At 41.7% G+C, this 24,719-nt stretch overlaps 2 protein-coding genes across 3 annotated transcripts; both read left to right on the forward strand.

Moving 5' to 3' along the window:
- Positions 1-1,203: 1,203 nt before the first annotated feature.
- On the forward strand, positions 1,204-14,802 carry mertka (c-mer proto-oncogene tyrosine kinase a). Its single transcript, XM_084022005.1, has 19 exons — positions 1,204-1,458; positions 2,549-2,864; positions 2,941-3,041; positions 3,115-3,285; positions 6,798-6,884; positions 6,969-7,084; positions 7,170-7,359; positions 7,981-8,126; positions 9,661-9,796; positions 10,880-11,030; positions 11,515-11,603; positions 11,688-11,783; positions 11,894-11,974; positions 12,049-12,141; positions 12,236-12,354; positions 12,435-12,544; positions 12,626-12,785; positions 13,218-13,354; positions 13,968-14,802. The coding sequence occupies exons 1-19, from the start codon at positions 1,374-1,376 to the stop codon at positions 14,419-14,421; spliced, it is 2,838 nt and encodes a 945-aa protein (XP_083878131.1). The 5' UTR covers positions 1,204-1,373; the 3' UTR covers positions 14,422-14,802.
- Positions 14,803-15,707: 905 nt separating this feature from the next.
- tmem87b (transmembrane protein 87B) lies at positions 15,708-23,548 on the forward strand. 2 transcript variants are annotated; one of them, XM_084022001.1, is made up of 19 exons: positions 15,708-15,888; positions 16,603-16,663; positions 16,750-16,841; positions 16,931-17,065; positions 17,152-17,205; positions 17,308-17,467; positions 17,703-17,764; positions 18,229-18,412; positions 18,500-18,599; positions 18,700-18,793; positions 19,421-19,503; positions 20,233-20,330; positions 20,481-20,539; positions 20,624-20,727; positions 20,819-20,892; positions 20,982-21,049; positions 21,257-21,309; positions 21,409-21,439; positions 22,341-23,548. In XM_084022001.1, the coding sequence occupies exons 1-19, from the start codon at positions 15,739-15,741 to the stop codon at positions 22,380-22,382; spliced, it is 1,704 nt and encodes a 567-aa protein (XP_083878127.1). In that variant the 5' UTR covers positions 15,708-15,738; the 3' UTR covers positions 22,383-23,548. The 2 variants fall into 2 exon arrangements, with proteins under 2 accessions (XP_083878127.1, XP_083878128.1); XM_084022002.1 differs by lacking the exon at positions 19,421-19,503 and adding an exon at positions 19,774-19,845 and having other exon boundaries at positions 20,222-20,330.
- Positions 23,549-24,719: the final 1,171 nt, after the last annotated feature.

Here is a 24,719-nt window from a genome sequence, read left to right on the forward strand (position 1 = left end):
ACTACTAAATTGAAAAGAAGTCCTTAAAGTGTTCCAACATAAAGTGAACATTTATGATTCCACGATAAGCAGGAACAGCTATGTGGTCGAAAGCTCCAGAATAGCTACTAAATGGACCTTTGAGATTATTCAAAAAGAAATCCTCACCTTAATCTCAAAGCGGTTGATATTTTTGAGTGGTTGTTATGGAAACCAAACCATGGCTGCTCCTGTCCAGTTAATCCCAGTCGTGTTATTCATGTATGTAAAATGGGCCAGTGTAAATAGCTTTGCTTGGAAATCGTAGTAATACAGTAGTTGACCACGTGGTGGAGTAGTTGGGCAGGCAACTTAAAATAACCGTGATGTTAGACTACAAATGTGCATTATGTAAGATGATATTATCATATTTGTAAGGTAATGCCGCTTATGGAGGTCTTATGGAATGAGAAACGTTCTCAAAATAATGAGAAACTTTCTTAAATAATGATTCAGTATCTCAAAATATTGACTTAGTATAAAAAATAATGAGAATCTTTCTCATAATACTGACTTAGTATCTCAAAAATAATGAGTTAGTGTATGAGTCATTTTGAGAAAGTTTCTCATTATTTAGAGATAATAAGTCAATATTTGGAGTAAGTTTCTCATTATTTTGAGATAATAAGTCAATATTTTGAGTAAGTTTCTCATTATTTAGATATAATAAGTCAATATTTTGAGTAAGTTTCTCATTATTTAGATATAATAAGTCAATATTTTGAGTAAGTTTCTCATTATTTTGAGAAAGTTTCTTATTATTTTGAAATACTAAATCAATATTTTGAGTAAGTTTCTCATTATTTTGAGAAAGTTTCTCATTATTTTGAGAAAGTTTCTTATTATTTTGAAATACTAAATCAATATTTTGAGTATGTTTCTCATTATTTTGAGGAAGTTTCTTATTATTTTGAAGTACTAAATCAATATTTTCAACGTTTCTCTGTTTTCTCACAGTGGTGGGAATGGGCCTCCATACTGCCTTAAAGAAAGCTAATGGTAATAAAAAACCCACTATATATTAGGGTGGAAAATAAAAAATAAATTGCAGTAATTGTGTTGAGTGTGTGCGGTTATTTGCGGTATTTCGGTGCGGTGCTCTAGCCCCGCCTCCGTGGAATCCCGCCTGTGACGTGGGGAAAAGTTCACTCTTCTCTCTCCGTCTCTCTGGACGTGATCTCAGGTCAACAACTCTTTGCACACGCAGCGTTGGAGGAAGCCGCTCTGGCGGCTGCTGTTGCTTTTTGTTGTCGGAGGCATCGCGTCTGTGTGGTCCCGCACGATCCGCATCCACGAACCAAACAAGGACTTTCCAGCCTGCTGCTCGGACAGAAAGCAGCTGAAGAGCTCGGGTCATGGCAAAGAAGTCAGCTTCAGGCTGGTTTGGACTTTTTCTCTCTGCGACGTCCTTTGCGATTATTGTGGGCAGTTCGGTCAGCGGTGAGTTGTTTGCTTTCTTGGAGTTTTTCTTTTTTTCTTCCACCTCGACTCAGAGAGACTACTTTCTCCTCTCTGCAGATGGAAGAGATTTAAATGCTCATTTAAATCTCCTCATATCCGCCACTGGAAAGTTATTCTTTATAGTCCTGCAGAAAATCCCTTTAAAATCTTAAAAAACACCTTTGTATGTGTGAAGGGTTGTATATGTGCTGAGTTTAATTTAAGTACATACATGGCTTTATTCGGTTGTGGACTGGAATGGTGAAAGAAACACTTCAAAATAAGAGCTGAACAGTTAGTCAATTTAAAAAAATTCACTGGGTAAACTTTTTTTTTTTTTTCGTGACGTAATTTCTCTATTCGTGTTTTTTTTTTTTTTTTTAGAAACAATGATTTTTACAGTTAGGTCACTATTTTATTTATTTTGAACACAAAACGAAAAACTGATTTTAGTCTTCAAACAATCAGCTGATTAACTGATTAGTGATTTTTAGGTGGGATGGTGATTGATGATGTTTGTATGTTTTTATACTCTATTTATAATTGAATTGTTATTGATGTATTGTTCCACCAGCCTGCCCAGGGACTACAGGTGGAAACAACTTTGCTAAAACCTGGTGCAATGTATCTCTCCTTGTTTGATATAAGGCTAAATAACATTCATCTTAATTTTTACATATTTTTCACAAAATTAATTGGTTAAAATGTCTCAAACTGTGCTTTTCTCTGTGTTATAAATAGATTCTTTGATGCCGCCTTTCTCATTATTTAGAGATAAGTCAATATTTTGAGTAGGTTTCTCATTATTTAGATATAATAAGTCAATATTTTGAGTAAGTTTCTCATTATTTTGAGAAAGTTTCCTATTATTTTTAAATACTAAATCAATATTTTGAGTAAGTTTCTCGTTATTTTGAGAAAGTTTCTTATTATTTTTGAAATACTAAATCAATATTTTGAGTATGGTCACACACTCATACTCTCTGAATGTTTTGTGTACATTTTGGATGTCCTGTCACTTTGGCAGACCTCCACTCCCCCGGTGCATAAAAGCCCACTGTGCTGATCTTACATCTCCGCCTGTAAACAGATCAGCACTCCAGGGGCCGGTTCCACCGTCCCTCCAGGAACTCCGAGCCCCTTGTGATACCGGCCCGCGTTCCCAGGCTTTATCTGACCCCGGATCAGCTCAGACGGCTGCACTTCAAGCCCACCGTGTCCACCATCCAGTTGTCGGAGGGGCACGAGGTCAAATTCAACTGCTCCATCGACATCCCCGACGCCAGGCTGGAGCCCACCATCCTCTGGGTGAAGAACGGCCAGGACGTGGCGTCAAACAGCCAGGTGTTGATCAACGAGCTCCAGACGGTCACGGACGGAGTCATAACCCTCCTCTCCACTGTCAGGTGTGTAACACACGGGGGTGAAACGTATGTGACAGGTCTGATCCACACAGACTGACATGTGTCCACTGTGCCACAGCATCAACCACGTGCAGCGGGTGGATGCTGGGGAGTATCGCTGCAGACTGAGCATGGGCACCACCTTGTTGGAGTCTCCGCCGATCGCCATCGAGGTGGAAGGTGAGTTTCATCGCGGTGTCAGAGTTGTGTGCTTCTCCTGGGGCATTTTTTTCACCACGCATCTTTATTACAGGTCTGCCGACGTTCATCCATCAACCGGAGGACAGGAACGTCTCAAGGAGCTCGCCGTTCACGCTGACGTGTGATGCCGTGGGACCTCCGGACCCCGTTCAAATCCGCTGGCTCCGGGACGGAATACCCGATAGTGACTATCACAACTCTCCCAGCAGCTACTCGGTGTCAGGTGAGACAGCAACCACACTCTCTCTCTCTTTCTCTCACATACAAATGTGCTTCAGGTGATTTTCATTACTATACTTTGCTCTTGTTCTTTTTGAAATGGCCTCTGAAGAGAGGTGTCTTTGTGCGTCCAGGGAATGATCAGAATATGACTCCACATAAGACTGAGTGACACTTTGAATCAGACAGGAAGAAGCTGAACATCAGATTCACATTTTGATGCCGCTGTCAGGCTGAAATGTGTTGGAGGAGTTGGAGAAACAGATTCCTCTTTTGTTTAGTTTAAAATGTGTTGTTTAAAAGTCTGTGTCAAATCATCAAAAGTCTCTGAATCATCTGATTGAATGTGGAATCATTCATCAACAGAGATAAGGGATGGCTTCCTGATAGTGGTGACGAAGCGTGGCGTGGACACTTGGTGGTTTCTATTCTACTTTGTCTCTGCTGCCTCAGCAGCCGGACTGCTTACTGCGATGCGATTCGTCAGGGTCAGTGTCTCTGGGGCCCCACTGGTTAACAGCGATCATCATTAACGCACGGTCAGCACTTTTGGTAATGTCACTCTGCTAGCTGTATGCTGAAGACCGTACAACACATGGGGAATAACTAAACTGTGTGACCATGCTGCCTGATTAAGGCCATAGTTTGAGATTTGGGTAAACACATTTGCTTTCTTGCCGAGAGTTAGATGAGAAGTTTGATATATCACTCTTCATGTCTGTATGGTAAATATGTAGCTGGAGGCAGCAGCTTGTTAGCTTAGCTTAGCATAAAGACTGGAAACGGGGGGAACAGCTAGCATGGCTTTGTCCAAAGGTAATACATTTGGGACTAGTTGCAGGTGGCCAGGAAGACTTCAAGAAATTACTAGTCAACGCCAAGAAATAGTCTTGACAGATTAAGCGGATTACAAATGAATAATTTCATCATGTTTTCAGTCTTTATTCTAAGCTAAGCTAACTAGCTGCAGCCTTACATTCAACAGTGCAAGTGGTAACAATGTTCTCATGTTTATTTACCAATATTTCAAATTGTTGCTTTAAAATAGGGCTGCAACTATGACAATTAAATTCATTATTTGTTCCATAAAAATGCCCATCACAATAGCCCAAGCTGACGTATTCAAATTGCTTGCTTTATCTAATCAACGGTCAAAAAACTAAAATATTTAGCAAAAGAATAGCAAATCCAACATTTGACAAGCTAAAACCAGTGACTGTTTCCTCTTTGACAAAAACAATCCTTGATTTATACATTTTTTTCCAGATTAATTGATTGTCAACTAATAATTGCAGGTTAATGATAAAGTTAATACCTATGTAAACATATTTTCCATGAATATACTCAATATAAAATGCAAAACCGTTGATTGGATGGAATTTTCTTGAAATAATATAGCCGTCCTTTGAACGTGGACTCTCCCTTTATGGCCTCGGCTGCCCTCTTCTTGAAAGAAAACATTTGCTGTTAGAAGCGTAACCTTTCTGCCCTGTATGTTCTAACCCTTCATTCCCAGCACACCGCGGGCTAAGCGCTGCTGCTGCAGCCAGTGAGTGTTGGTACAGCCCGAGGGCTGAGGGGTTAAAGGTTCAGAGCTGTGCTTTGGTCCAGCGGGTGCAAGGGCCTGGGCAGTGATGGGATGGGGGGAGCGTGTTCGGGGGTTGGCTCCGGGGACAAAGACCTTATTCACGGGACGGCCCACTACCCAGCGGGGAGGGGCTGCACACAGAGGCTGGCAGGCTACAGGCTACCAGAGCTCGCTGCAGGACCAAATATCGGCGCAACAGAACAGTGTAAACCCACTGTTCTGCACCTCATGCATACTACATGATAACAGTGATATAATGCTTTTGTTACGCGAAGTTGTGCATGATGTTTTTGCATTTTATTTTTGCAAGTCCTTAGCATGCATTCAGATTGCTTGAAATCGGGGCATTGTCCTTCTTAAACAAATGAGAAGTTGATGTGGATTTAATTTGGGTTAAAGAAAGACATATTTTATTGTAGTATAAGATGTGATCTGTTGGCGTAGTTCAGCTATATTTGCCGTCTGAATATAAAAATGGAAAAAATAGCTCTCAGACAGCTCAGTAAGCTGGAGAGATTCCCTCCATACTATGTGATGTTTCCACTTGAGTTGCCACCACATCTATTTTTATGGCAGTGTTGTTGCCTTTTTGTTTTCATTTACTTGCCAAGTGCAGTGAAAGCAAGTGCTCAAACTTTTATTCATTTCCTTTTTCCAAAAGATAATATTCCTTTTATTTGTCCTGAATGAGCAAAAAGCTGATATGATTGTCAAATAGATGAAATTATGAATTTATGTAACCTCTCTCCTGCAGCACAATCACTCATTGTTTTACTATTTTGGACATTGTGATGCTCCTTCCACCATGAAAATGTGTCACTATAGGAATCCAGAGTGCAAGGCGTCATTTTAACATGAACAAATAACAGACGGCATGCAGCAATGTGTCGACCCAGAGGGGACTGCTGCAATTGTAAGACTTAAAAAGACTGATTTTGGGGAATATCGCTTTAAATAATTAGTGTATAGACATTTACTAAATTAACTCTTTTTCCTGTAAAATGTTATAAGAATCACCTGTTTTATTTGGGTCAACAGACAGACCTGTTCTGTGCCCACTTTGCTCCAACCATCTGGTTGCCATGCAGTTTTAAATGAGCCATGTGGTAGTTACATTTGTGCAGCTTGGCTGGAAATGCACCGACGTATTCCCACATTTCTCTCAGAACTTAAACATCAGTTCTGTCTGTGCCGGTTTATTTTAGATGTGAATGAAAATAGGAATGATTCAGTCCGATCTTTTTGAATTGACCTGCAAACAAACAACCTGTAGTCAGCGTTTGTGTGAAAAGTGAAGCGCTCTTTACACCGGTGCTCCCGAGGTAAACGAAGGCAAACTCAGGAGGACGTGATTTCCTGCAGAATGTAAACAAAAACATCCCAAGTTGGTTGCCAGTCGTCTCTCACAGGCTGTTTTGTGTGTGGAAAAGGTTTCCGAGATAGAGACGCTGGAAAACGGAGCACAAAAGGGACATTATTCAGCAGCTGAGCCAGTCCTATTATCACTGGGCAGATCTGTGGAATTGTGTGTCCTGGAAAAAGAGACCCATGCAAAGCATTGTTACTACAGTGCATCACACTGGAGAGGCTCCATTTGAGCTCTACTACACGACGTGTGAGCTTTTGAGGTATAATAAAGGGACGAGTCATATCCAAATGTGTTTTCCGTATCAGTTTCGCTTCTCTATCGAGGCTGACGTGGCTTTTTTCACCCCAAATTCGCCTTTGACACAGAGACAAATCAGTGTCAATTTCCTAAACGAAGAACCCGAGCAGAATGTGTCCTTCTGCCTTGTAGCTCAGGTTGTTTTCCCCCCTCAGTGTTAAAGTACAGAAACACCATTATTCAGCTCTCTCTTGACCTTGGGAATTGGTTATTTTGAATTCATCCAGCATTGAAGGCGCTACATTGTCCTCTCAAATTGCAGGTGTTGACAAGTACACTCAGTTCAGCTGCGAAGCGTACAACAAGAAGGGTGTCACCACGTCCAGAGAAGCAAATATTCACATCAAAGGTAAAAAAAACAACAACATTATATCACAAGAGGTTTTCATCCTCTATATTATGGAGTTCATATGTTTTTTTGTTTGTTTCGTAGCGCTTCCCGACCCCGTGTCTAACCTCACAGTGACGGAGAGGCAGTCCAATAAGCTGATGTTGAGCTGGAGCCCCGGACACGACGGTTTCTCTCCGCTAACGAAATGCCACATCAGGGTAAGCCCCCACATCGGCACAAACAGTGCTGTCGACTAATACCTTCAGATTGATCCTCACAACTTTGTTTTTTTTTGTGTCAAAGATTAAAGAGGTGAGTCGGAGGAGAGGGGAAGTGATGACTACCAGGTTCATCAACGTCACGGTGCCGCCGTTCGAGTGTGAGGTCCCCGGGCTGCAGGCTCTGACGTGGTACAACATGAGCGTTTCCTGCAGCAATGAGGTGGGAACCTCTCCTGTCACCATGTGGATCCGGAGCAACACCACGGAGGGAGGTGTGTGAGTACTCAAGGAAGCTTGGGACAGTTCCCTTCCAGCACATGCACGTGTTTCTGGCTCTTTTTAAGGCCGAGGCTGCATATGTATTTTGTGTATTTACTAAGCACCCCTGTGTTATGGTCCCGTCTCCTTCCCATCATAGCTGATTCCTGTTTAGGTTTGAGGAACGGAGCACCATGTAATTAGCCTACTTTCCCATCCAAAATGTTTATTTAAGCCTCCTTGCTGTAGCAGTGTGTAATAACTGGGATTTATGGAAGTTGCACAACTACCTGCTCTGCTTGTGGCAAGTCCCCTCAGAAAAAAAACTCTGTTGTTTTCCTGGAAGGTCACATAGGAAATAGGAATGGTCTCACTGAGAAAACATTCTTACTGGGTGGAGCCGCTTTGAATTTCCTTCCTTAAACCACCACAGGGGATATTTTGGTTGAAAGACGCGATACGCTGTGCCAGGAAGTGACCACATACCAAACTGTAATCAAAGATTTCAATGGATGTCTTACTTTCTCTTTTCCATTTTTTTGTTTTTTGTTTTATAGGTTTCCATTTTGCATGGATTTATTTTGTCGCCACTCTTGACGATGTCTCTATTTCCCCGTTTCTTGTCACATTCTCAGTGCCGTCAGTTTATCCCCGAAATGTCACCGCGCAGCTGAATGAGTCTTGGCTGGTGATCCGGTGGAAACCTCCCCCAGATGATAAGATAAATGGCATCCTGCGCGGTTATGATGTGATTGTCAGACACGGCTCACAAGTGGAGAAGGTGAGCTTTGATTGACAACATGGCAGTTAACGAATTTGCCTTTTGTGATTTTTTTTCTTCCTTTCCTTCCTATTAACAAGTTATAAATTGGAAATAAATGGAAACGTAGATATGTAAACAGAGTGCTAGTAGAAAACCAAAACATAACTTCTCATAAATGTAGTTAAACTGATAATATATAGTTGTAATTGTGTTCAATTGTACGTTATGAACATACCTCTGAGGTTTTTCCTTTTTTGTGAAAGCTGATGTTTTTTTTGCACATTTATCATAACAATGACTCATGTATGACAAAAATTCAAAGAATGAGTCTTGCATATTGGGAATATGTGATCCTCCCTTTGTCCTGCCTACTGAGGCAGCGGTCAGCTTCCCTTTTATCTCTCAACAACAGTTTTCCACTTCTGGCAGGGAAAGTCATTTACGAGATGAAGATGCACTCTCTAAGGAATGGCACAGTTTATTTTAATAACAACTCCTTTTGTTTCCGTCAGTTGTCTGGCGAGTTATTCTGCAGTCGGTGGCCGGTAATTCTTCTGTTAGTTAGAGTTGGTGCTCTTTGGTACAATAGTGTGTTTCCTGCCCTTCCTGTCTGCGTCGGGGCTTTGAGTCATCGAACAATGAATGGAATATGAACACAACGGGATGTGTGCTATAGGTACAAATATCCTTATGTGTTGTCCAGTCAGCTGGTGACGTCATATCACACAAAGGCTTTGTAACAGTAGCGGTGACTGGAAATGTGCGCAAATGCCACTTGTATAAGCCTCAATCCCAGCTGTCCCTAAAATGGCCTTATAGTGACGTAAATGGTATTAAATAGGAATAAATAGCAACTATTGCTTTGTGTTTCCTGGTGCCGTCGTCTCCTTTATGAATCTGAGGTTGAGTCCGTAAAATGTATTGAGGATTTGCTGTTGAGAGACATTTAACCACACGTTACCCTCCGTGGTGCCACAGACGAGATAGACCACTAATCATGTGTTCAGCGGTCCCAGTCTGACTGTCAGCACATTGGTCAAGCGGAGGAACCCCACCGTGCGGCGTTGTGAAACACAGAACTATGCCTGTCACATGTTCCCTGCCATTGCAGCACACGAGCTTATCCAGAAAGTTAGTCCTTCCCCTTTTTTCTTTTTTTGTCAGTTTCATTTTATATGATAATCCCCAGTTCACACTTCCTTTGGGATTTTCTAAAAAAGGTTTCATAGTTGAAGCGGATTCAGGGGATTTTTCTTTTATAGTTTTTTAAGTGGAAATGAGAAAGTAAGGTGTGATTGTTACTGGATTTGAGATGTTGCACAAATGGACAAGGTGTTCCTTAGCATGCTGTTCCACAAAAATAGGATCTCTTTTCAAGGACTTATCTCACTGTACCATTAAAGCTCAGCTCGTGACCCACATTATGTTCTTTGAAACAACAGGTTGAACTCCAAGATAATGATTAACGTTGAAATATATGATATTTTTTTTTTCTTTTAAAGGAATCCAGGCACATTTTAAATGGCCTCTTTGTTGCTGTGCGTCATTTCAGGTCCACAGTTACTCCAACGAGGCCTTCGTAGATGTTCAGGAATTCAACACGAGCTACAGTGTGGAGGTGGCTGCATGCACGCAGGCGGGGAGCGGCATGGTCAGCCCACGAGTCTGGCTGTTTGTGCCGGAGGACAGTAAGCTGCTCTATTGATTTATCTCGTCATCTGTTAGCTTTTACAATAAGTGGCTCAACTGATGTATTGTGCTCTATGACAACAACACCATCGCTGTATGAACAGACACAGCGTGAGGCTTGACAGTGTTTTTTTTAAGCAACACTGGCAGCGTGTGGGCATCGTCCATCAATCAGTCAACCAACTTAATCCAGAATTAAATTTGTGACACGTATTCATGGTCCCCAGGGAGTGAATTGTATTCACTTTGATTCCCCAACCTTTCAGCCTTTAGTGTGAATTAGCAAATATAGTAAATGTGAGTATGTTAGCAACGCTGTGCCTTGTACACCTCACAGGGCCGCCAACATGGCTGCAGGCTATGTTTAAGGTAGAATGGTCAAACGTGCTGAGGCAGGTTTACTCTGTTGGGAAACTAGCTGGTTCCTTTTTTTTGGACTTTGGATTATTATAGAAAATAAAGTCTGGGACAAACCCATTTATGATACTTGTATGTTTTGTTCAGCGAGATAATCTTCACGATGAACACCACTATTGGTTTTTGTATGTCATGAATCGTGACATTAAAAAAGAGTCACTGAGCACTGAGTGTATGTAGCGAGGATGTAAAGGCCAATTGTTTTGTCGTCTTATTTAGCCACCGAACCCGTAAAAGCTTAAAAATTCACAAGAGGGATATTTACCGCCTTATTTTAGATTGTAGAACAAAACATTAAAATATCTTAAGCTTGTGTTAACCACAGACTTTATTTCAGGCATCCAACCAAAAACCCATAAAAAAAAAGAAACAATAAAACAACAATGCAAACTCACTTATGTGTTTTAGGACTCATTCCTGCAGCACTCAATTTAATAACAAACAGTTATGGTAGAAAATGCAAAAAAGCTGAAATTGCTGACAGTTAAACACTGGAATTAAACACGCATCCTCATTGATTCACATTCAAACAACATATATATGGGCATGTTGCTATAATCTTAATTATAACATGAGCTGACGTACTCTAACAAGGCTCGTTCAGATAACCAATCTCGTGTTGGGATATTCCCATTTGCTGAATGTTGTGCTTCTTCCTGTCTCAGAATCGGGTGTGTCCCCGTCGTCCAGTCCAGAAACCAGGGTTCCAGACTCCGTCTATGTGGTGCTGGGCGTGGTGTGTGGCTTCTGTCTTCTGCTGCTCGTCCTCTGGGGGGCTGTCTGTGTACACAACCGGACTTCTGACTCTTGGTTTGGGTATGCTGAGCAATCTTAATGACCAAAACTTGCTTTGAGTTTGATCGTCTTATCGTCTAAGTTGCTACGGATCACTGTATTCATCTTGTCCCCTCGGTGCATTCAGAGAGTTATCTCTCTGTCGTAGGGCTTGAGAGAGTGAACACTTCCAGGCTCTGTTAATAAACGGCCTTTGCTTCCTCTTAATCACCATCTTATGCACCTGTGGCCTGCAATAACTCTGCAGCTGGACAACAAACAGCTGATAATTCTGTGGAAGTCATTATTATGGGGTCTGTGACTCAGTCTCGCCTCTCAGGATACGGACAGGAATGTGTCACAGGAAAACAGTATGTGACCTCCAAGTCAGGAAAGCAACCACTCAGAGGGTTTCCTCGCTGTGACCACCTTGAATGTCAGCCAGTGTGTGCATGTGATTACTAAGATGTAAATGACGTTATGAGAGAATCAGCTCCCTGTTGTTTCTCTTTCCCCCCCCCTGCAGGCGTGTGTTTGGAGGTGGAGAAAAGCCACAGCTTTTTGTGCAGTACACCCCCCAGAGATCTTACAACCGATCAGCCATAGGAATCACACGTACGTTGTGGAAATGTGGAAAATGAGGTTCATGTTGTCCACATTTCTAAACTCGCAATAACTGGAACGTTTCCTGTTTTGCAGTCGGGAACCTCGGCATCAGTGAGGAACTTCAGGCCAAACTTGAGGACGTGATGGTCATGAGGAGCTTGCTCTCCATAGGCAAGGTTCTCGGAGAGGGTGAGCGAGCAAGTTTCATTTTGAGACATGTGCAACCACAGAAAACACCCGCATGTCTACATCTAGATCCATGCAGATAATAACACGCATTCATGTTTTCAATGGATCAGGTGAATTTGGCTCCGTGGTGGAGGGACATTTACGACAACCGGACGGGACGTCAGAAAAAGTTGCTGTGAAGACGATGAAACGTGAGCTTTCTGTCGCTAAAAGACGTCCTTTGATCGCTGTAGGAATGGTAGATAATTTTCCTCTCTTTCTTCAGTGGACAGCTTCTCTCAAAGGGAGATTGAAGAGTTCCTGAATGAGGCGGCCTGCATGAAAGATTTCAACCATCAGAATGTCATCAGACTGCTGGGTACGAGTAATGTCTCTTTACGGTATCATCCCGCTCCTCTGTTGCCTGCTCTGTTTTCATGTATCCTTACGTTATTTCTCTGACTCGTCTACAGGCGTGTGCTTGGAAGTAGGCGCAGGACATTTCCCCAAGCCCATGGTCATCCTGCCCTTCATGAAATACGGAGATCTTCACAGCTTCCTGTTGCGCTCGCGCCTTGGAGAGAGTCCATTGGTAGGATTTCAGCCCAACGCAAATATGTTCCAGACATATAATATGTTATAAGACTAAACCTATTGTGTTTTTTTGCACAGTTCTTGCCCACTCAGACCCTCCTGAAGTTCATGGTTGACATTGCTTTGGGTATGGAGTATCTCAGCGGTCGTAACTTCCTGCATCGTGACCTGGCGGCTCGCAACTGCATGTAGGTTAAGATTCAAGTGTAAAGGTCATTTTGCTTCTTTGGGAGGTTTGTGTAATTTGCTGTTGCTTGTTCGTCTTCCAGGCTGCGGGATGACATGACGGTGTGTGTGGCAGACTTCGGGTTATCTAAGAAGATCTACAGTGGCGATTATTACAGACAGGGCAGAATAGCCAAAATGCCTGTGAAATGGATCGCAGTGGAAAGTCTGGCAGACCGAGTTTTTACAGTAAAGAGCGACGTGGTAAGTGACTCCATCCGTTTCTTACAGTAAGAAGAGTCACCGATGTGCCGCCACTAAAAGAAGAAGTGGCCTCTCGTCTGCACTCTCAGTCTCTCTCATTACTATCTGTTGTACTACGTGGGAAGCCAGTTGTCTGGGAATTGACACAATTCCAATTACTCAGCCTTCCTTTTTAGCTTTTTGTTTAGGTCATTTATCACATGTTGTAATTTCAGGATTTGCACCTTCCTGTGCAAATCTTCCCTGCTTTTGAAATTTTAGAAATTCATAAAGTACATTAAAGTCCAGTTTCCTGGGGTGGTGGATGAAAAACGTATTTAGTTTTGTTAAAAAAATGGCATGTTTTGTAGTGGACAAATCCTTTTGACATAATTTTCAGCACACTTTCATGTCATTTTTAAGGGTTAACCGTTAATATTCTGTGTCGTGCAGTGGGCATTTGGCATTACCATGTGGGAGATTTCTACACGAGGCATGACTCCGTACCCCGGCATCCAGAACCATGAAATTTATGACTACCTTCTTGAAGGACAGAGACTGAAGCAGCCTGGAGACTGTTTGGACGAGCTGTAAGTGTTGTCTCTTTGACAAAAGTGTTGACTTTGGGTTTGATTTGTGTTTAAGGTGAGCCTAGACAGTCAGATAGAGTAAATTAAAAAAAAAGGAGAATAGTTTGTCTAAATATTGCAGGAATGGGAATTAAATAAGGGAACTTTAAATACTAACACTGAAACGTTAAAACCGATCTAATCTTCAAAGAAATAATTCTCTGTGGTTAAAATGCTGTCACAACCATGTGATTATTCCTGTCTTATTTCCTGCATTGCAGCAAACATTACAGTAAACTGCATGCACGTACCAAACTTTAGCACCTCGAGGTTGTTTTGCTCTTGAAATACCGACGTACAGTAGGTGCTTGTTTCACCTCTTTATTTTGGGTCACATCCAGTTCAGTAAACAACATTAGCCTAAAAAAAAAGGTTTCAACTCGATTTCTTTGCTCACCACATCTGCAGTGAAAGTAGGAACTGAATAAAACACTTGTGCTTATGTGTTTCTCAAAGAGGAGGTTTTGCAGAAATGAATGTCTCCAGTTGTGTTGGCTACATCCCTAAAAACGATTTCGGGAAATTGTATCAAGAATTCTGAAATGACTTATCTCCTTTATTCACCTGCGTCCAGGTACGAGATCATGTACAGCTGCTGGAGGGCCGATCCGCTGGACCGTCCCTTCTTTACTCAACTGCGAGAGATGTTGGAAAAGCTCACAGAAAAGCTCCCGGAGTCTTTCAGCCGGGACGATATCATCTACATCAACACCAGCTTTCCTGAAGAGGACCCCGATGGAGAAACGCCCGCGGAACTGCCCGTGTTCAACTCGTCGCCGTCCTGCAGACATCAGGCGGCAGGAAATCCAGTAGTTACCGCAGACATTCACGGGAGCCTGGAGGACGAGGACGATGAGGACGGCGACGGTCGCTACGTGGTGGTGGTCTCCTCCGATCCTTCCATGAGATCTCCTCCGGCGGACTCTCCTCTTTTGTCAAGTGATGCTTCGAGTCAAGCAAATGGAGACATGGTTACTGACGGGACGGCTCTGCATCACAGCTCAAGCGACACGTCTTTCCTGCTGTAGAGATCGGCGCCCAGCATCCCCTGTAATAAAACTGTCTCTAGGGTTCATCAGTACTAAACAGTATGCCTCATTGCACTGCGAGCACCTTGACATTTCCTCATGTGGACTTTCTGTATATGCGATGCTTTACATGGTCAGCCTTCGTGTCGTGAATGTTGTCTCTGTGTGTCGTCATCAAACATGTTCATGCATGTTCCATAAGCTTAAGATACACCGAACTGTGAAATTGTTTACTGCATTGAATTGCGTGTTGCAATGTAAATATAGATATGTACAGAACATTTTGTAAAGTGATCTTATATACTGTAAAAAAAAACAACATGATTTATAAATGTTTTCTTTAAGACGCCATTAAAATTAGATACATTTTGCCAAGATTCCTAGATTCACTCACGTTGGTGATAGTGTTTATACTATTATGGAAATTCAATTATATTTATAAAAAATAAATGCTGTGAACTTCAAAAGTAGCAGCTACAATAAAGGGGGAAATATGCTTTGAAAAGAGCTGCAGTAAAATATTTGGTATAAATATAAAATCCCAACTAAAACTAGGACATTACTCTGAATATATACAATGATTGTGTCTGTTAATATGGGAGATGCTGTAAATTGTGTGCTCATTGCAATTGCATAGAAAAATATTGAGAACAATTATACAATCAATCTATACATGCACAAAGGTAATGCTCAGTATCATGTACATATTAGTATGTAGTATGAGTAGACATAAGTATTATTTTAAGGAGCATTATTAATATTTTGTAGAGTCATAATTACAATACTTTTCATTTAACACGTTATATCAGTGTATTTTTACGGAAGAGGATTAGGGCCACATGTGAATTTGGTTTTTGAGTTCTGACTTTAAAGTCAGAATTCTGAGATTAAAGTCAGAATTCTGAGAAAAAAAAGTCAGAATTCTGAGAATAAAGTCAGAATTCTGAGAATAAAGTCAGAATTCTGAGATTAGAGAACTTTAATCTCAGAATTCTGACTTTATTCTCAGAATTCTGACTTTATTCTCAGAATTGTGATATTCTGACTTTATTCTCAGAATTGTGATATTCTGACTTTATTCTAAGAATTCTGACTTTATTCTCAGAATTCTGACTTTAATCTCAGAATTCTCATTTTAAAGTCAGAACAACAACAAAAATCACATGTGGCCCTAATCCTCTTCCGTAGTATTTAAACAATGGCTGACGATTGTTTGATATAAAAAAGGAACATTCCACAATGGGACAGGTTTTTCTCTTTTGCGGTGTTTCACAGCGCCCCCTGCTGGTAAACGATGCTCATTGATCCCACACCGACATGGCTGCTGCAGTCAGGATGGGGACGTGGAGCAGTCCGACCACAGGAGTTTTCTACCCATGGCTAGTCCTTTTAGGAGCTTTAATCGGCTCCATAAACACGGTAACTGCGGCACCGGAGCCGGGCGTTTGGAAGATCGCGGTCGTGAATGTGAGTATCTCACCGGAAACGTTGGACATCAGCGGCAGCGCCGGTCAAGCTAACGTTAGCAGCATTTAGCCTCGCTATGCTACCAGCTGTGAGTGTGGGGACGGTCGTGTAATCCGCCCCGCATTAATGGTGTCCCTTTAACCGCTATTAACGGTGACTTGCTGTCCATTAATAGATGCGGATAAAGGCTGCCTGCCCAGAGAGAGGAGAGTGTTGTTAGCTAGTTAGCATTCGCCCTGTGGAGAGAAGGTTAGCCGGCGGCTAACTAGCTGGCTTCAGTTTAAGTTAGACAGCAGAGTCCAAAGACTCTTATTTAGCTGAGTTCCAGAGAGGAACAGTCACAAGCTCCTTTTTATCACCAGCCTCCTCTTCACCAGTGCTGTAATATATACATGAAAACCTGAAAGATGAGTTCCAGTGGAGTGCTTGTTTATCTGTATTAATACACAGTTACCAGACTCAATTCAAAGAGAACTAGAAAAGCCTTGATCAATAATTCAAGTGTTGAGAAGTTTCGAGTTCCCCCTGCTGTTTGTCTCTTTCTCTGTATCTAGTTGCAGAGGTAAGAGGTCACCAGTCTGTTGCAAACCTCACACACACTTATAGACAAAAGTTTCTGATTCACCTGAACCCACCAGTTCAAAAGATTCATAAATAAGAAAAATAAGCCTGTCTTTCACTCCAGTTTATGCATTTTATGCATCTATCCTGCAGACCTCAAGACCCCTGCTGTTGAGGAAATCCATGTATAAAGACACCGACATTGAACTCACAGGCAAGACATGGAAAATGTGCTCATGACGTATTGAAAAAAAAAAATCCCCGTTGTGTTTCTCATCACTTATCTGCTCATCCCTGTAGTCTCGCGTGTTGACTGTCCCGAGGAGGTGACCCTCTCTATTCACTGGTATTTAAAATACTACCCCTGTCACAACGAGTTCAACAATATCGAAGTAAGTACAGGAGCTTAATGTCGAAATCATCGTCAGCCGGTCTCTCTGTCTAGACTTGATGTTTCTCAATACTGTCATTCCGTCTGAAGGAAATGTACGGGAGGACACCTCTGAGTCGCGGGGAGGGCCTGGATCCCAATCCCCTCGGACAAGGGGAGTACATCGAACACAAACACAGTCCCATAACCTGTAACAGTGGGCTGCACTCTTTTCCAATGCTCAAAGTAGGTTTGTTGCGTTACTCTACTCATCATCCTCCTGGCATTTATTATCTATAAATGAACATCCGGTAACTATCTGTGTTTTTCAGAAATCCAAGGCGGATTCAAGAACAGTTACTCCACCTGTTGAGGGTGAAGTGCCTGTAAGAAAACCTTCATTCTCTTTGATTTTAATAGAATAGTGTATGTTAAAGTAAGCAAAGAGAGCATCATAACTATTTTTTTTTCATTTTGTGGTATTGCAGGATGAAAAATACACCATATGGTTGACTGAGGAGTATGACAGCAGCAACAGCAGTGTAAACGTCCCAGACAACGTCATAGCCACCACGTGGAAGGACGGGCCTTACCTGCTAGTTGTTAAGGTTGTGTCTAGTAAACAGGATGCCAACTGGAATTTAACAGGTGAGATTTTCTTTTTAAACAGAGGATTACATCATGAGCAACTGCTGTATTGTGTGACTGGTGCAGAGGAACTTAATGAGCCTGTGTTATTTTTACTCTGCATGACTTGGTTGTTGCATTAATGTGCACAATTGACTTCCCTAATCTAAAGCTGGCTCATAAATGCATGCACGTTTTGCAGCCGACACCAAAGTGTTGTGAAACGTTGGTCTAATATCTAGATTTTGTTCCCCAGTTGAGGTGGTGATGAAAGGCAGCCATGGCTACATCTCTATCACGGAATGGCCTCTCATGATTGTAAGTAGAGTGCTTCTTGTGAATCATGTTGTAAACATGAACGTATCCATTAATAGTTTGTGTTAGAAGGAAGCTGAAATGTTGAAAATACCATGTGTTTGATCTGTGGATGGTGGCTGTATTGCTGTACGTGTTTCTGTGTACTTTAGTGGATGTTTTATCCCGCTGGTATAAACACGCCTTCCATGGAGCTTGTTTGCTTTGTTAAAACATTTTGACCTGGCGAACATCCAAGCAGGATTGAACTGTTAGCAATCAATAACTTGTGGCACGGATGGAGTAGTGTGCAGGGATTACCTTAGCGTGAATATTCTGTGCCCATGATTCTTCCCTGGCTCTAATGGAGGCTTGTATTTTAAAGATATTGGGATGAACTGTCTGATTTTCTTTTTGCTCTCTAGCTGCTGCAGAACAACTGCTCTCATGTGTGTTTATACACTAATCCGCTCGCTGTCTGTTTGCAGTTCTACATGGTGATGTGCATAGTGTACATCCTGTACGCCCTGCTGTGGTTTATCTGGGCCGCGTGCTACTGGAAGGATCTGCTGAGGATCCAGTTCTGGATAGCAGGAGTCATATTTCTGGGGATGGTGGAGAAGGCCGTCTTCTGTACCGAATATGAAAACACCAACGCCGTTGGCAACGCTTGTCAGTTTACAGAACATCATTACCTTTTTTGTGAGATAGTGAGATGTTTGGTTTTGTAAATGTATTTCTCCTGCTGTCACCGTTCAGCTCCAGGCTTGTTGATCTTTGCCGAGCTGGTCTCTGCCCTCAAGAGGACTTTGGCTCGATTGCTCGTCATCATCGTCAGCCTCGGCTATGGCATTGTAAAGTAAGTGGATGTATACTTGAACACACGGCGTATTAGGGGAAAAACCCTAAATTATTGTACAAATCGGGAAATTCACTTTTTACGTTGACTTTGGTTTTAGGCCTCGGCTGGGGCAAGTGATGCACAGAGTTGTGGGGCTCGGCGTCCTCTACTTTGCTTTTGCTAGCGTTGAAGGTGTCCTGAGGATTACTGGGGTGAGTTGTGATGATTAAAACATTTTTTACATATAGCGACTTAGTGTGTTAAGTCTTTATGTTAAACGTGTTTCGAGAAACTGCAAGCATACATTAGTAGCTCACTATATTATCAATCAGCGTGGCGTTCACTTGGAATATGAAATGTGGTATAACTCCTTCCGAGGTTTCATGGATTGATACCGCATACCCATCAGGTTTTGTTAATGGAAGTCTTTAAACATCATCGGTTGTGAAATCTGGTGGAGCTGGCCCCCCTCCAGTCCTCCTCCTCTCGTTTTGTTTTCATGTAATATTAATACATTACGTTTTAGACATCATCCCTACGCTAAAAGAATGATGAAGCCACAGCAACTGCTCGGTCCTGATTGGACAAGCAGAGCACAGATTAGAAAAATAATATTAAATTAATACGAGTCATTTCCGTTTAACTTGGCCAACATCTAAAGTGATTTCACGTATAAGTCGTTATGGGACAGTGTCGGATCGATCAGCGTTATAGTATATAATTAAGATCGGTATACCGTATTAAAGCTCTGTTGTTTGTTGCCAGATTTTGTTTTGAAGTAATACTGACATCACAATCTGTGTATTTTCTTGATTTGTTGGGTGGCCAAAAAAATCAAGGGTCGAGACAATGGCCCCGCTCTCATTACAGCGATTGTTCTGGCTGTTTTTGACTCTGGCGCCATCTGGTTCATATCCTTCCAGTGTTCTCCTCCGCAGCACCAATAACCAATAGTTATTATACCCTCATGTAACAACAAGGTGGATGTATTTGTTAATTAACTGAGCCCAGGTGACTTTGAGTTTTCTTGCCTTTTGGGTTGGATGATTTGGGACTTTCTTCTTTACACTTTGGTAAATGGTTCTATATTTTACTGGCCGTGCTGCCTGTTTATCTCCAATCCTACCTGTGATCCTCCACATCATTCTCCTCTTCCCTGTGCCCTCTGCTCCTGCTCTGTCCTCCCTTCTAGGCAAAAGACTCTGACTTGGCCCTGCTGGCCAACATTCCCCTGGCTCTGCTTGACTCCTCTTTATGCTGGTGGATATCCTTTTGTGCACCTACAACCTTTCCCTGTGTGGTTCCCCTCTGCTCCTCACCTCCTTCACATTAGACCAGAGATTTATCTGCAACTCTCTTCTTCCCTCCCCAGATAATTATCCCTGGAAGAGCACAAAGTACAAATTGAGAGACATACAGGAATGCATTAATATTCATCATTCATTAATGTATTGTTTTTTTCCTCCTGGTTGATGATTTAACTGCTGTTTAAATCCTCCATTCTAATTCTAACTTCTTTTCTTGGGCAATCAATGACATGACATGCTCTTAAGTAGGAAATCTAATGTCATGTTATTGATTAACTTGTAAATCGGTTCTATGTCTTGTCCGCCATGTGTTTTACCTTGACTGCCACTAACATCTTTGTCAGTCTGGCACAAACCATCAAGACCCTGAAGCTGAGGAAAAACCCCGTCAAGTTGTCTCTCTACAGGCACTTTACAAACACACTAATATTTGCCGTCATCGGTAAGTGTTACGACTACACTGACCATCATAATACTACGATCTGTGCCAGCGTTACTTTTTTCTATTTATTTGAATTTTCATATAAAACCTGTAAACCGTAAGTCCTGCTTTGGACGCAGAGTAGTCAAATTTTGCCCTTTCGTCCCTCAGCTTCCATCATTTTCATGGGTTGGATAGCAAAGAAGTTCCGGCTAGCAGATTGCCAATCTGTGAGTATAGTTTAATTATTCATCAGTAGTAGTAGTGTATAAAATCAACATTTTATTGATAGTTGTACCTATTTTTGTGTGTAGGATTGGATTGAGCTGTGGGTGGAAGATGCTTTCTGGAGGTTCTTGTTCTCCGTCATTCTCTTCGTCATCATGGTTTTATGGAGACCGTCTGCAAACAACCAAAGGCAAGTGGTTGAAATGACCAACAGGAGCTGAACTGGACACTCCCTCCCTCCCCCTGTGCTTTATTAAATTCTTCATTTCAAACATCCACAGGTACGCTTTCACACCTCTCATCGATGACTCCGACGACGAGGAGATCGAGGAGTTCATCGCCTCTACAAACATCGGTACGCTAACATCAAAGGAGTAATCTTTTAACCAGAACACTAATAGTGCCGTTATATTAATTTCCTATTTGTTTATTTTTTCTTCACAGCTGAAGGAATAAAATTGAGAGCTAAAAGTGAGACAAACGGCTCAGTGAAACCTGCAGAATCAAACCCAGTGAGTAACCCTTCATCTGGAATATTTCTGTGTTGATTGGTGTAATTCAGGGTGGATTATTAAAGATGAAGCATTCTTTTTTAGGAGTAGCCGTCCACATTTAGGAAATCCAGCTGTGTCACATACTGTATTTCAGCAGATGGCAGTATTTCCACTCTTTCACACTTTTATTCACCCCCTCTCTTTTTCTGTTTTCCACTTGTCCAGGAGGAAGACTTGAAGTGGGTCGAGGATAACATTCCTAGCTCTCTCACTGATGTGTAAGCATCCTGTCGGATATATATTTATTAATCTAGCAAGATGTTCTCGTATAAGGCATGTGTGATTCTAACAGTCTCTGTTATTGTTTGTCACCACAGAGCTCTGCCAGTCCTGCTCGACTCAGATGAGGTATGAATTACTTAAGAATCTATGAATATGTGGAATAATTGGATTCACCCGCTTTATTTCTATGAAGACAGCTGGTCTACATATGTGGAGATGACTAACTTTGTCCTAAAACTCAGAGATAAAGCCTTGTTTGAAACTGATTTGGGACTCGTTCTAGTTACTGTAATGGTGACGATATGGAAACAGACTTCAGGACACCATGCTGAATTCATTTTGGGGCTTTTAGGCACAATTTTGTTGTTGTTGCTACCTACATTGCAATCAAACACATGCTTGACTGTTCGCTAAACCCCTCCCCCCCCAAATTGACCGATCATAGCGTAGCAACGGTTACCGGGCATGGCAGGCCTGTCACGCTTTGGATTTCTTCACGTGCGAAACGGTGTGCGTGTTCACAGCGTGGCACGTAATGCTCCGTTTCAAAAGAGTAGAGTAACTGCATTCAGTCAAGCAACTCTGCTTTCCGTGCCAACCAGTGGTGACAACATGCTTTTCCTACAGCAGTGATGTATTGTTGGCTCCTTACCCATAATACCTATATAATAAGTAGCTAGCTACAGCTGATAAAATCTTCCAATTGTCATTTAAGCTGGCAAAATCAACGGTTGCTGGTTAAAGAAAAGAGAAGCCTGCTTTCGACTATCTCTGCCTGCGATTAGTTGTTTAAAAATGTACTTAGGGTGGTAGAGTCGCTACTGTTGTTGGTAACCTCACATGTGCCGTGCCAGAATGGAAAGCTTGACAGGCGCAGCAAAAGTAGCTAAGAGGGGGTGAGGCAAACGGTTCATTGCGTCTGAATAATAACAGCAGGAACATTGGTTTTTTAGGCGGTTTCTGTCTGAAACCAAACTTTTTAACTTGAAAATAATGTTAAGTCAATATTTTGCATATTATTTTGCAGGAAATCATGACGACCAGATACGAGATGTCCAAGCTGGAGTGAGGCGAAACATTTCCAGACACGGAGGGAGAACTTAGCAGCGACCCCTGATTCTGCGTCTGCAGCAGGGGTTTTTCTCTCCAGGATTCCCAGTTGGGTGGTGGCGGAGTGCCATTTCGTTTTTCAGGGCATCTTCCCGTACGGTTTCTTCTTCGCAGTGTGGCGCACAATTTGGGGAGGAGCTCTGCTCATTTTTCCCTCAACTTCTCAAGAGCAAAGGACTCTACCAGAGGAAACCTGTCTTTTCACTGACCAACTGGTTCATTATTTCCCTGATTATGATCAGTTTCAAGCCTTTCTTTCCAAAGAGAATGTTTAATTTTATATTAAATGCTGTATTTATTTCTGTTATGTTCATGTGATTTTGTTTTATCAGAGAATGAAGAACAGTGGGCCTCATGCAGAGACGTACACTCAAATATACTTTAAGTGTCTTTTTTCTCTCTTTTTTTCTTCTTCTCAGTAATTAAAACCAAGATGTTTGGTCTAAACTGGTTTTGCAGCCAAGAAAGTGACGGAGAATTTGACTTCCATGTGTTTATTGATTCACCTTCAAACAGGATCTTTCTTAAAATATATACACTTGTGAATTTCGATAAACAGTTTATTTGTTTCACCTGACTAAGTGTCTGAAGCACTCTCGGTTTTTCTTCTTTTTTTGGCCAACATTAAAACCAGAGATGAGGGGGGGAATCAAACACATTGTCTCTTATGCACTTTGAAGAGCAACGTTTTGCCTGCATGTAGTTTATGTATGAGGCCTAATCTGTTCAGGTAATTGAGGACAATATGTATGAAAGTTCATGTCTCCAGCATCCTCAGTATTTCTGTGAATGAGTGTGTGGGCGATGAAGCACAAACAATTTAAATGTAACTGGGTTCGCTCGTGTACAACTGGGGGTTTTGCGGTCACGTTTTGAACCCGCTGTGTTTGTGTGGCGGCGCAGGTCCTTCTGAAATAAGGAGCAATATACTGTATGTGTGGAGTAAACCAATTTCCTTATTTATTTTGTGTTTCAAGTGTACTTATGAGTTGTTAAAAGAGCGTGTTTACTCTCAAGTGTGTTTACAATGTGTGCTTCCATGTTAATGCGTTGGACAGATTCACGATGCATTGAGTCAACGGCAATACGATTCGTATTGCTTTTGCGTTCTTTGCTTCTTTTTTTTTTTTAAACACACAAAAATAGTCATCATGGTGGTTTCACAGACTCCTAAATAACATGTTCTGTCGAATAAGTCTTATATATTATTTTTTTCCTGAAAATGGCTGCCCTGGAGTTTGTTTTTATCAGTGTAGTTTCCATGTGTTGTCTCGAAGGCCATCCCATATCATGAGACATGAGATAAGTTGCGTGGTTAGCATGAGCAACAAGCTAATCACATGGTTTATGATAGCCTTGTTCTGTTTTTGTATTGGTTGGGAACCTGGCGTAATTGTGCTTATGATGGCAAGCTGTCCTCCTGTTATATAAAACTGCAGACACCTGCAGCGGGCCTTGATTCTTTGTACAGATGAGTATTGGCTGATTCCTGTTATTGCATAATTCCACAGATAGAGGTGTCTGGATTTTTTTTTGTTTTTTCTCTCTCTCATGGGTGTCACGAAAAAAACTGGGCTTAAACTTTTCATACCAGCAGGTTTGTTTTTTTCACTCTTCCTTCTCAGGAAGCGTGTACACTTAGATTAAATATGAATCTAACACAGGAGTGTTTGTTTCCTCGTCTATCGTTTTCAGTATTAATATGGCAATAAAAATACATATTTTACTATGGTTGTGATTTTGCTGCATTGGTTGAAATCTCATTTCTTTCGAAAGCTGTCTTGCAAATACCTGATTCAAGAGGAAATAGGAGAAACGGTCGAGGTGAATGGGCTTCTGTGAGGAAAATTGTAATGAATGATAATGAAACAGACTGAAATAATGAGAGGAGAGTTTGAATGAAGCTCAGTTGCTGTTTGAGAGTTTCCTCTGTGACCAAGTGGGCTGAAAGGCAATAAAATCCACAACAAAATATATTTGCCATGTTGATATTACAGGTTTAAACCTTTAAAAAAGAGCCATTTTAAAGTTGTGCTACTATCCACCACTTTATGCCAGGTGTTGCGTGTGTTTGCACCCTTTTCCACAAAAAGAAGACTGCTTAAATACCAAATATTAAGAGCTCAAATACCTCTACTGCTACCATACAATTGTGAGATTACCAATAGAACCACCGGTGTCTCTTTGTGGAGACAAACAGGAAAACATGGCCTCAGCTTGTGAAAAGCCCTGTGGGCCACACAGAGACCTGGTTCCTCAATCTGAGCAGCCTGCTACATTAGTTCATTCATTTATT

This window comes from Eutrigla gurnardus (genome assembly GCF_963514095.1).
Source record: "Eutrigla gurnardus genome assembly, chromosome: 11".
NCBI lineage: Eukaryota > Metazoa > Chordata > Actinopteri > Perciformes > Triglidae > Eutrigla > Eutrigla gurnardus.